Raw genomic sequence first — 13,504 nt, 5'->3', positions numbered from 1 at the left:
AAAGATGAACTACATTTCTACTGCTATTACAATAAGAGTAGGGATTTGGACCGAATTTAACAGGTATCAAATTCAATTTATATGAGAGTGGTAGTAGGTCACATTACATGGCAATAACTACCGAATTCGAATCTTAAATCAATATTCTTAGAATAAAGATACATTCTTCAAATTCGTCATAATTCGGAATGGAAGAATGTGAGTAGAGTATGGATCCCATCACTAACTTCATAGTTAGTGGGAGTCCATACTCGTCTCGCATTTTCTTCATTCGGCATCTTCTGAATTCAGAAGATATATCATTGTCATACTATCATACTATTCTCAAATTTATTTAATCAATGGAATAAGTTCACAACTAAAGTGAAATAAAAAATTAAAATACACATTAAGTATCATTTTCTCTATAAATACTCACCAATAATCATCTTTACACTGATATTGCGTTTGGGAGCATCGAATCAATTTTAAATTTAGAATTGAAACAAATTTAGGTCAAATTTTTTACTAAATTTCTTATAATTTAATAGTTTAAGTCGTTGATTTGGTAGAGTTTAAACGAAATAAACAGTCAAAAACTCACATCACATTTAGTTGAATGTATCTACCGAATGGGGATCCTCTATTCTCTATTTGTTCAAACTCTTCAATTTTAAAACTATACAGTGATATACGTTATGCACAAAATAAAGAACCAAAAACTCACATCACTTCTAGTGGAATATACTCATAAAATTTTGAAATTGACCTTGGTAAAATTACAGAAAAAGAAAAAGAAAAAGAAAAAAGCCCCACTATATAAATTGAATTATCTATCCCCCATCACATAATTTTCTAGGTTGGCGGTAGCCGCTTAACCTCTCCATTTCGTTTAAACCCTTTGAACTTTAAAATCGTATTGTGGTATACATATGCACAAAATGTTAGACAAATAGTAAAGTGATAGGAAGACCTAAAAGCGAGTATATGAATTTATGTACATCAACGAGTATGAATAATCCACGTGTCATATCTTTGCTTCCATGCAAGGCCTTCTCCTGCTATATACACAAGTGATCCAACCTAAAGCCAGCCATAAAACCATCACAAGAGTGTGAGAGTGTGTGTGTGTGAGAGAAAGAGAAAGTGAGAGCCCATCTCTTTAGAGAGAGAGAGAGAGAGAGAGTAGAAGTTATTTTTCTTAGTGCCTATTCGTGGCCATCACTGCCAAATAGTACTCTTCACAACCAATCTCTTTCAGTTCGATATACTTTGCTCTGTTACATCAAGTACCCGACAGAATACCACTCTGAGACTCAGTAGGGTTTTTAATTAGGCACCAGATCTTGTTCTTGCTCACGAATGCTTTCATACCCTACATAGGGTTCTTCTCTTGATCACTTCAAAACCGTGCTAATCACTTGAATAATCAGATTTCAGCTTCCGAGCCTCGAGTTTTCTGATCTGGGTACGTCAAATTCCCCTGTTTTTCCCCCCACTTTCTTGTACTTTCTTTCTAATGTGAAGCATTTTCCGGGAAAATTGAGATATTTTCTTATCTGGGTTTTCTTGTTCTTGCTCTGTTGTTGTTTGGTTGACAATTGATTTGATGGAAGAAGATCAAGGATCGAAGTTTGTGTGCAAGGTTTGTAACAAGACGTTCTTCAGTGGAAAGTCCTTGGGTGGTCACATGAGGGGTCATATGGCTATGATTTCAACTAAAAAACGTGAAGCTCGCAGAGAAATCAGTATGGGCAGTGAAGGTTTTGGTCACACTGGTTATGGCCTAAGAGAAAACCCCAAGAAGGTTTGGAAAGTTTCAGATTCAAACACTAGTGATTTCAAGCTAGAAAAGCTCAAAAACAGCAATATGGGTTTCGAAGATGGTTTTAAAGCTAAAGTGAGAGTTTCCGATTCAAAACATTGTGTTTGTGAAGAATGTGGCAAAGGGTTTGATTCGAAGAGAGCTTTGTCTGTTCACAAGAGGAGTCACTCAATGAAAGAAAGAGAGAGAGAAGAGAATCATTGTAAAGAATGTGGGAAAGGGTTTGATTCAATGAGAGCTCTGTTTGGTCACATGAGGAGTCATTCCAAGAGATCTAGGTTGTCTAGGGTCTCCGATCAATCCCTGGAGAGCCACTCCGGCGACGAGGCTGAGTGTTTGATTCGGAGAAAGAGATCAAGAACAAGGTACAGAGTGAATTCCTCTTTCTCTAATTTTAATGCATCTTCTTCATCTGTTTGTGAGATTAAGGAAGTAGAAGAGATTGCTATGTGTTTGATGATGCTATCTAGAGGTGTGAAGAATTGGGCCGACTTTAATTCAGTTAATACAGAGTTTTCATATACTAACTTTGTGAATTCCGAAGCTCAATCATTGAATCCGGATAAGGGAATTGCTAACATTGGTGATGATACTTGTAAGATGAAAGCAATAGAGAAGTTAGATTCTTGTGTTTCGGTTTCCGGGAATTCTTTGTCTGATAAAAGTGTGTCCCAATTTGCTGATTTTAATTCTGAGCCTGCCAGTGAAGATGACACAAATGTTGAATTGGGAGTTTCTGTTGATGGGTTGTGTGATTCTGAAATAGAGAAGGGATTTGAATCTACTGAAGCGAAATTAGAGAAGGATGTGGTGAAAAATGTTGGATTTGGTCAAACTGACTTAGAACTGATGAGGTCTAGTTCAAGCAAGAAAGCAAGGTTTGATGTTCATGACACTGAATTGGAGGTGAATTCTTGTGATGGAACAAACTTCACCAAGTCTAGTTCTGGGATCTTAAAGAACTCTCCAAAGGAAAACGAGTACAAGTGTAGGACCTGCAACAAGATATTTCATTCTTACCAAGCACTTGGAGGTCACAGAACTAGCCATAGGACAATCACCGGCAGCTCTCCACTGAAGGTAGAGAGCTGCGAAAAGGGCATCCAGACAAACGTTTTATCCGATACTGAAGCTAATTTCAAGCTTGTCAAGGATGAATGCAATGAGAACTCAATTGAGGATGGGCTTGGTAGAGTGTCCGTGACACGTAACGTATTCAAAAGGAGCAAGGAGCATGAGTGCCCGGTCTGCTTCAAGGTTTTTGCTTCAGGCCAAGCTCTGGGCGGTCACAAAAGGGCTCATTACATTGGTTTAACTGAAAGCAGAGCCAAAGAGACTGTAATAATAAAGCAAGAACTTCTTGATGTTCACACTAGTTTTGATCTCAATCTTCCTGTTAAAGAGGCCGATGGTGATGTTTCGTTCAATCTATGGTGGGTTGGCACTGATCACAAGCGTGAGCCACTAGTGATCTCTAACTGACAACATCATTCCGATCCATTGTTTGCCTGAAATTTGAAGGTTGTAAAGACAATTTGATGGATTTTGCTACAGTTTTTAGGATAAACCATATAAGAGGTAAAACTTTCCTTTTCTCTTCCATTTCCATGTCTAGTTTTGATTTTGTGTCTGGAAAAGTCTCACTATTGCAAAATTGGAGCTGATCGACATGTCTTTATTTGGAACTTCAAAATTGCAATTGAAACTTGTCTTCTTGCATTTTACCAAATCTATTAATAGATAAGCAAGAAATTATTAGTTGATCTCAACTGAATTTTAGCTTCGAGTTCTCAAATTCTCATTCCAAACCTCAAGAACAGTGGATATCATCATGTTCTTATTAGGATTTTTGAAAATTGAGAGAATTGATTTATCTGATTACTTTGCAGTTAGAGTGGTTGAAAGTGATTAATTTGTTAAGTTGGAAGGAAACAAGGTTGATGTACCTCAAAACAATATAAAAATGCACAAATAGATATATCATATGAGCTGAAGGTGGTTGTTTAGTCACCTACCATATAAACATGACAACCATCTCACTTCCATGTCTTTTCCTTTGAATTGGTAGGCTATAAAAACTCATTCATATTGTTTGTTTTACCCTCTCTCTCTCTCTGTCTCTCTGTCATTTGTTTATTTGTATTTCTTCTTATGCTTGCAACTATGTAGAGTGACCTGTATACAGTGTTGAGTGCTATTCTTTAGGAACCTTGCCTTTATCCAAAAGAGAGGAGAAAAAAAAAGTCTCAATAACTACTGTGTCAGTGCAAAGTTTTAGTCGAATTATGAATAAGGTTTGTGATTAAACAATTTATTCATAATCATCCTAAACTTTGCTATTGTTTTAGCTGATTTGTTTTCACTTAACAACCTGACTTAGTCAAATACAATTATATATATTCCAAGCTTAGCTAGATGCTGGATCACCCTAATGTCAAATAGCATGCTTGGAATCTGCCTTGTTTCATCTTTCAGTTGACCTTGAGTTAGGTTTTGTGCAACTGAAAGAATTTTTTTTTTAAAAAAAATGGAGAGAAAAAAGAAAAAGAAAATTAAAAAAAGTGGATTTCCTTAAGAAGTTTCCTAAGAAAACTTTAGGTAAAACACAGGCAGTGGGATGTCTGCTTCTTGTCCTTCTGTTTGGTGATCCAAAAAGTATAATACAATTACTTTGATTACTGTACTGCTCTCTCTCTTTCTCTCTCTCACACACGCACACACACACACACACACTTTGTCAATATGTTATGTTTCTATGCTAGAAGTTAAATAAGCAGATGGACCTAATTACAGTGCTGTGAGATCAATTTTCTAATGCCTTTGCCTTCAATCAAAAGAAAATGGTCCCTCCATACTTTAAAACAGCAATGAGTGTGAATGTATGCACCAAATGTATGCACAAGTAGCATTGCTTGTAAAGAAACAACTTACTCATGGAAAGCTCAGTCTACGCAGTTGTTTGGCTTATTGTAGTTCGTTCAGTAGCATATGAACTTCTAATTGAAGCTTTTGTTTAATTCTTTGTCTCCTAGGGGGCCAAACTTAAGTTGTACCTAGATCTACTTGATAGAAGAGGATTCATTTTTGCCCGTGTTGTGCGCCAAAACGGTGCCATTTTTGTGCACAACAAGCATTGGATCCCCTCCCTGCACAGAAGGGGATCCGGGTCCCTACTTGGTTGTGCATGATTTAAAAGCTTTCTTATTCGTGCCTGTGCACCAAAATGACACTGTTTTGGTGCAGAATCCCCTCCCCACACGGGAGGGGGGATCTGGGTCCCTACTTGATTATGATCGATGTACAAGCTTTAATTTCTTTCGGCTGCAACACATCCAAGAGAAACTTTTTTTTTTTTTGGGGTATATGACACCTTTGCTTTGTGTGTTAATCTTTGATAAATGGTCTTTTAATCAGCCACATTTTATTTTTCAAATAAGGCTTTCTTTTGTATATGTGTGTTTGCTTTGACAGAAAGTATGGAGTATTGTACACCTTAGCCCCACTTTGTGTGGGACTTGAATTTTTTTGGGGGATATTATTGTATTTTTCACACTTGTTATGTATCCATAATTCTATAGGAGCATATTGGGGTGGTAATATTCATTCTGAACTCCGTAGATTTTTGGCCGAACTACTTAAATTTGTGTATTCTTATTAATTTATTTTTTCTGCTAAATTTCGCAACATGTGTTTGTGTGTTGAAGAATGGGACTACGGATCCGAATTTGTCGTTTCTCATTTAATTGCTGAGACAAAGAAACTGAAGCTTGAAACCAATATTGAGAATTGCTAGTTAAGACTAAGTTGAGCTTGTAACCAGGTCAAATTTGAGTAAGCTTATAACTAACTCTGCTGAATTTCACATTTAATTGCTGGACGTGCCCCCAAACTCTACACACACTGAAATTTCAGTGTGTGCATGGTAAGTTTTGATGGAGCTCTAAAGAAATAAACATTGTACATAGGTGGACTGATACTAATGTCTGGTCATATAAGTTCATGTGAGATGGGCCCCCTATTTTTTTAGGCTTTGAGGTTGCAATTCAAGTATGGGATTTGATTGCTTTCTTTGGTTAGTCAGCTGGGCATGGGCTCTCAACTTTCTTCTTTTGCATTTTTTTTTTTTTTCTAATAATGACTTCTCAATTCTCAATTTTTTTTATTTTTTATTATATTTTTTTTAAATGAGAAATCGTTTCAATCAAGTGCCATTTAGATTCTTACTTCAGTGTAAATTTCGAATATTTGTTATGATTAGAATTTGAGGCTTCAAAATGATTCAATTCCGTCATTTGGGTAATCGTGACGAGTTTCTCAATTCTCAAATTGTTCAAGTGTGAATCAAAATTTTAATCTTTTGCCTTTTATTTTTGAGAAACTTGTTAAACCGTCACCTAATTCAATAACAACGAAGTTGACAATGAACTTAAAAAAATTTCTATTAAAACATACAAATTTGTATTCAGTACTACGATAATTGATGTCTCATTCAACTATTATCATTTGATATAATTAATTCAAATTAAAATAATCTTAATCGAGAGAAAATTTGATTGAAAGTTTGAGAAAATTTGTTCAAATTCCAAATCTTAGTCCCTACTATACTTTTAAACGCATGAAACGCAACATGATTGAAATCCAGTCATCTCAGCTAAATTGGGAAGGAGAATCTAAACGGTTACTTTTTATTACCATAAAACATTTCCTTCCAAATCAAAAGTTTTTACAAAAAAAAATAATAATAATAAAAAATAAAAATAAACTCGCATATCTGGGTCAAAAGTTGGGCCTATGCAAATTACTATTGGGACTTTGGTGAGCTGTATATCAAAATGCAGCTGTATAATACAACTCTTTTCCGTGGGCCTATGCAACATTAATATTGGGCCAATTTTTAGTGGGCCTCAGCAACCGTTAGCGTCATTGTCTGTTCGCATACCATTCGAGCGTTTCTCCTTCAACGAGACAATACAGATTTTAGTGAGAGAAAACCCTCTCTTTCTCTCTCTAAAAGCCTGAATAATTTCCATGGAGTACACCAGGTGGACTGAGATGTTACACATGCCACCACCAAACCCTAACCCTAACCCACCACCACCCAGAGACCTCTATTCTCATCATCCCTACACCACGCGTTACCCATCCCACTACTCTCTCAATCCGCAAAACTCTAACCCTAACCCTAACCGTCGCCTACCTATTGACCTTTACGCATCGCATGAAACCCTTTACAGAATCGGACGCGAAACAGGGCTTAGGCGACCTGGGATTGATCCATACCATTCCTTGAGCCCGTTACTACACAGACATGGTGGTGGGTATGAAGTTCACTCTTCCAATGTGGCCTATGCTCGACACACCACAATTGATGCAGGCTCAATGGTGGTTCCATCTGCGTATTATCAAGAGCCAAGTGGGTCAGGTGTTGCGCACAATTGGGGGACGAACGAGTTGGTTCGGCGATATGCAACTGTGAGTGATTTTTTTTTTTTTTTTGAAGATTTGCTTAGTGTTTTAACTCTTTTTATTTTTTTTTTAATGCAAATCAGTGTATGAAAAGGGTATGAACACAATGACAGAAATGAGTTGATATGAACAAAATTCAGGGATGGTTGAGGAAAGATTTTTTTTTTTGCTTACTATCAAGACATATTCTATATTGTCTTGAATTTATATTTGTCTGGCATATGCAACTGTTTGTGCGTTGTTTTTTTGTAACTGTTTTTGTGTTGATTTCTGTTTGGAAGATTTGCTTAGTATTTTATTTTATTTTAATTTTATACAAATTAGTGTATGAAAAGGGTATGAACACAATGAACAAAATTCAGGGATGGTTGAGGAAAGATTAAATTTTTGTACTAATAATCAAGAGATATTCTGCATTGTGTTGAATTTATATTTGTCTGTTTGTGTGTACTCTGTTGACTTTAACACACACTTGCACCCGATACACTACCCGAGTTGAGGTAACATAGGTGAGGATATGTGCAATGTATACGGTCAAGTTAATTGGAAACCTATGTCATGACCAAATGCTCTCTTTTTGAAGTGGAAATGTCCAGTGCCCACAAAGCATAGCCTTGATGCTGTTGAAAAAATCATATGTTTTAGGATTCTATCTTGAGGGTGGGCCTAGGCGCAACAGTAAGGTTGCTCCATTGTGACGTGAAGGTCACGGGGTCGAAACCGGAAACAGCCTCTCTATCGGATGTAAGGGTGCGAATGTCTGAACCCCCTGACCCCGCAATGTTGGGAACGATGTGCACTAGGTAGCCTTTTTGTAGATTCTTATTCTACTTGTTATTTATTAATTATCCCCAATTATGGATACTTGCAAAGGTTGCAAGATATGGGGTCTGGTAGAGTCTCTCTCTTCTTCTCTTATCTATGCTATTCCATACTTAGATTAAACTCTTTGCTATTTTATGCTATTTTTCATAATTTGTACAATGAGTTGTAAATACTCTGTTCGGTATGGTTGGGTTGTAAAGAATGGTTCAAATCCACAATCTTCAAGGATGTGTATTGTTATTGTATACTTAAGTGTGCTTAATTCCATGTTTTAAATTCACATTTTGACCCAAAATTTTGATTTACAAGTCCATGCGTGCATGTAAATGAATATGCTTGTTTAGGAAAACTTTTCATAGCCTTTAGATTCCCCGATTGTACCACCCACGATTACTAGATAAATCCCTAGAGCACTTTTTCTTAATGCAATTTTTTTTTTTGGGGTAAATTTTTGTTTCATAAAACCACATTTAGCAACCTTCTCTTGTTTTATTCTTTTGAGAAGTAACATATGATAAAATGAGTTGGGAGTCTATACTTGACCTTTAATCATAAATAGTCTTATGATCTACAATTATTGCTTAATAGAATTATCTAATAATAAGTTTCTTTATGGGATTATTTAATAAATGACAACTTATATTTGCTTTATTACAAAGTGACCGTATTAAAAAAGATTGAGTGTATAAAGTCACTTTAACACCATATATTACAAATACGACAACTTTACACGAGTAATTTCATATTTGACAGAAAACCTATACATTTGGGTCCAAATTACCCCTAATTTATAATCCTAATTTCCTCTTCCTCAAAGGGGCAAAGAAGTTTTGAGAAAGAGTGATGAACAAGAGAGTTCGCAAAACATGGCTATCAAATATGTTCATCAAAGCATTGGTTGGTGAATTTACGAAAGCATTAGTGTAGTTGTCCTGCAATTTACAAGTCAAGCTAGCCTTTCTCAACCTTCTCTCACAACGACGCAAATCAAGGAAAAGAAGAGGAAAAAAGGAAAATGTGTTAAACTAATTTTGGTATTGACAAGAATCCACAAATCTAAGTCTCATATTTCCTTATTTTTCTCAAACCCGTAATCCACTCTAATGCATATACATATATCTATACATACATTCATATAAATCTATACACTGGCAAGTGGGAGACCTACCAGCAAACCCATCCACCGCCAGCGCCATTGATGTTGCGAGATTCCCTCACCAGCCAAACACCATCTTTCTTTCTCTTTCTTCATCAGCCGAACACCAATTTCCCTCACTAGGTTTCTTTTTCTTTAACAAACCGTCTCTCAGCCGCAACCCACTCTTTCTTTCTTAAACCAAATATCATCAAGATTTTCTCTCTCAAAAAATTTCCTCTCACCCACAAGTGCACTCTCTTTCCCAAGCCCATTCACCATACAAGACAAACCCATTTTTTGTTCTTTCTTTCTATAAGTTCTCTTCACTTCCCAGCCGAATCTCTCTCTCTCTCTAACCCACATCGGTCCTCCCAAAAATTTTACACCCTTTTTTTTTTTTTTTTGAAACCCTAAAATCCCTTTTCTCTTTTTCACATTGTCGCCGCCGTTGTCAAATAATCGGTCATTTCATCGCCGTTAGAGTACCGACATTTCGTCACCGTTGTTTTACCGACACTCGTTGGCGCCTTGTACACGATCATTGACGCTGGGGTTTACCTGTTCAACCTTATTTGCTTTGCCCTAAATATATAACAAGGGTATTGCAAATAATGAAATTTCACCCCAATAATTGGTCAAACCTGGAGCCTCATTTGGGCAAAATAAGGACCATTGCCCATTATTTTGCACTCTTTCCATAAAGAGATTTCAATGAATGATAAAGAAAAAGCATATAAAAGCATGTGATTTAAAGGCGGCCAGGCAGTGACATATAATTAACCATTGATCTTTCTTCTTGCCTTCTATATGGAGAATTTTTCGGCTGTAATTACTTGCCAAAGAACAATTGAGACTTGATTTAATGAAGACATGTGGTGGCAAATAAATATTCTCTGTTGCTGTTGTTTTTTCTCTCTTTAAGTACAAAGGTGGTGGTGATGGTGGTGCCGTTGGGCTTGGTGGTGGTTGGTAGTGGTTGGTGGGGTTGGTGGTGGTGGTGGTGATATAGAGAGAGAAAGTGAGGAAGGGCATGAGAGAGATATGGAGAGGGCATTTTGGACCAAAATAGTATATTCATCGTATTGGTAATTAGTTTTGTTTATTTGCTCTTTCACTCTCATACTATTTTAATACGGTCGTATTTGTAATATAGCAAATATAAGTTCTCATTTATTAAATAATCTCTTTCTTTATTACCTTTTTGTTTTTCCTTTATGAGTTTCATTAACTAAAAAACTAGTGCATTATAATAATATTAAAAATTAATAATCATTTATCACTTCCACATTTAACAAGTAAATTTGATACATCAACACCTGCTAACTCAGTGATTAATGTAATCCTAAAGCCACTCACTACTTTTTGAGCATGCCCCATTCTTATTCTCATCCTACTTACTGTCATATTAAATAATGATCCACATTCAAGGGTGGATTGGGGTGCAATTCGGCGGGTTTAAGGGTCGACCCTAGTTCAGGCATGGTTGCCGCCCGGGTTGAACCCGACCTTGGGCTGGGGATGCCTAGCCCAAGCTCAACAATGGGCGGGTTGATCGGGTTCTTACCTCAACTCTTTGTTTCTTTTTAGTAAGTTAATATCTCGTTTAGTTGCTAGGAAACAAAAACATCAAAGCAAAGTATTTCTGTTACTGAGTTCTCAAAAGTGAAAATTCTACCTCAACCAAGACGAGCAGCAGAGGATAGAAAAGGAAATCTTTTCAAGGAGAAGCCACATGACGACCGAAGTGCGAAAGCTTGAAATAGAGCCTCTAAAAAGAAATTACCAAGGGGTTCATGAGTGAAAATGATCAGTGAAAGTTTCTCTGGCAGACGAGCGGGAGGGTTTCTCTGGCAGAGGGCAGTGCTAGGTGCTAGGGTTTTCTATGATGGAAGCTCTAGAGATTTCAGATGATGAGATGAGGATTATATATCATATTTGCTAGCCGTTGGATGAAAAATGGAAGGCTAAGATCTAATCTCATTTTGTAATACAAGAAAAATAATTAATGTAAAGTATATATCGATTTCAGGTTAGAATCTTCCCAACCCAAACCCAGTCCAAAATGGACTTGGGTTGAGAAAATTGAATCCTAGTCCAACCCTAGAAAATAACTGGCCCAAGCCCCCCTTACTCGGGTTGGGTCAGGCTAGTCCCGTCCAACTTGCACTTGTAATTGCTGGGTCGGGCTAGTCCCGTCCAGCTTGCACCCCTAATTGCAATGCACTGGGAATGATTCTGACACATATGTTCTTGTCAAATACGTTATTATTATCACCAAATGAATTTCAAGATGAATGAGGGTGCAAAAAATGGAGTTCGTCACATGTTTGTTTCTCCTCGTGGTTTACCAGGCTAAAATGGGTGTAATTTTGTTACATAGACCAAGTAATCTTAAAAATACTCATTCGATGTGTTACGAAGAACATTATAGATGATTAGATGATGTACTTGATTTTCAGTTAAGATCTGATACTAATCTAGTAAAGCAAAATATTTTAAATGCTTTGTTCTATCAAAATTCTGGTCTACTGATCCTGTGTCATTTATTTTAGGAGATATTGATATTTTCCCTCTGAAGATAAAAATATAGTAATAGAAGTTAGTTTTTGTTAATTTTTGTATACATTAATGATGCATTATCGTCCTTGTATTTCATTCATGATGCTATCTCCCAATTCCCTTGTGCAGGGTGTAACAATCTCTCCAAATGGGGCAGAGGAGTTGGTGCCTTATCCAAACTCCGCCCTGCGGACTAATGCAAGTGTCCATCCTCGCAGAAATGAATCTTTGATGAGGGGCCCAAAGAACATGAATGCTGTACAGTCTGCACGATGTGAGGTGTGCAAGATTGAGTGTACCAGCAAGGATGATCTTGACCATCATATATCGGGAAAGAAGCACAAGAAGAACTTGGAGATGCGAAACCAAGGAATTGCACCTGGCCCCACTGCTCCAGCAAGGCGAAGTAAGCGAGTGAGTGGAGCACAAGGAAACCACCCTGTTAAGGGGAAAGCCATCGTTGGGCAAAAAACAAAAAGGACAGCTGATCATAGAGGTGATGGAGAGACAAAGAGAAGGAAAATTTTGAAATGTGGAACACCTGCTGTCAAGAAATGCACAATATGTAATGTGGTATGCAATAGCGAAATCGTTTTCGGTCATCATATGGCAGGGTCAAAGCATGCTGCCATGATGAAGAAACATGCAGCTGGGAGTGGACTGGCTACTATCCATTGAAATGGAGTGATCATGCAGCTGGGAGTGGACTAACTACTGTCTTTTAAAATATTATAGTAGTAAAACTTTTCCGAACCATTTTTAAGAAAATGAAAAAAGCTGTAGCATTTTCAGAAATATTGTCATCCACATCACAGAGACATGGTCACTTCATCAGGCCGTTCAGGTGACATCATGTTCTGGAAAGATCTTCTGGAGATGTTTGGATGTTCTTGGCAACAGATGTGTATTCTAATTAGTTATATATTCCCTTTCTGAGAGGTGTTCAAGTTAAAAGATGTGAAGGTATGAAGTCATGTACACATTGCAGGTCCATTATTTGTCAATGTAATGGATCCTTTTTTCTTATAGCTTTCACAGTGATTGACATATATTATTAGGCTTCTAGTTGGTTTCTTCTGACATTGCAAACTATAGCCAAGTGCATCTTTTGTACCTGGGAAATTAGAAGGAACATGTTTTTATGTTCCTTCTAAACAACATTACAGAGCTGTCTTACTTCTAGCATACATGTTCTAATTTTTAATCTTCAGAGGCTGACATTAGTTGATGTAATCATAAATTTCAATTTTCATTTTCTTATAAAAAGGTTATTTTCCTCAAAATTAAAATGGAGTATAATGAGGACTAGAACCCGGTCTGCTTAGTTCAGTATTTTGAAAATATTTTTTAAGAATTAAGAACTATGTTTCTAGATAATTATTAAAAAAAAAAAAAAAAAAAAAAAAACTGTTCCATGAAAACAATCATTTTTATAAAAAACCGTTTTTAGATAACTTTATATCGAAAATAAAAAAATAAAGTCATTTTTATAACTGAATTTTGAAAATTACAACCTATAATTTATAGTTCTCTGATAACTGAACCAAGCAGGTACGAGATCATTTGGCTCAATCAATAATTCAATATATTTATTCTTTTGATCTGGACTCCATGTCACAATAACAGTTTACATGTCTCGAAACACGGAAACAAAAAAATCAAAGAAAAACCTCTGCCTTCTCAACCACATTTATTCGTGAGCCACAACACAA

At 36.5% G+C, this 13,504-nt stretch overlaps 2 protein-coding genes across 2 annotated transcripts; both read left to right on the top strand.

Annotated features, from left to right (window-relative positions):
* The first annotated feature begins 1,149 nt into the window (after positions 1–1,149).
* LOC132267431 (uncharacterized) lies at positions 1,150–3,463 on the top strand. Its single transcript, XM_059768591.1, has one exon. The coding sequence runs from the start codon at positions 1,589–1,591 to the stop codon at positions 3,284–3,286; it is 1,698 nt and encodes a 565-aa protein (XP_059624574.1). The 5' UTR covers positions 1,150–1,588; the 3' UTR covers positions 3,287–3,463.
* A 3,280-nt stretch (positions 3,464–6,743) lies between these two features.
* On the top strand, positions 6,744–12,841 carry LOC132315967 (uncharacterized). Its single transcript, XM_059814433.1, has 2 exons — positions 6,744–7,276; positions 11,922–12,841. The coding sequence occupies exons 1-2, from the start codon at positions 6,833–6,835 to the stop codon at positions 12,468–12,470; spliced, it is 993 nt and encodes a 330-aa protein (XP_059670416.1). The 5' UTR covers positions 6,744–6,832; the 3' UTR covers positions 12,471–12,841.
* Positions 12,842–13,504: the final 663 nt, after the last annotated feature.

Source organism: Cornus florida, unplaced genomic scaffold (assembly GCF_030987335.1).
Source record: "Cornus florida cultivar Cherokee Brave unplaced genomic scaffold, ASM3098733v1 CherokeeBrave_3.0.0_Hap2_Chr07, whole genome shotgun sequence".
Lineage (NCBI taxonomy): Eukaryota > Viridiplantae > Streptophyta > Magnoliopsida > Cornales > Cornaceae > Cornus > Cornus florida.
Note: the sequence above shows the minus strand (reverse complement) of the source record. Positions and strands in the feature narration are given on the sequence as shown.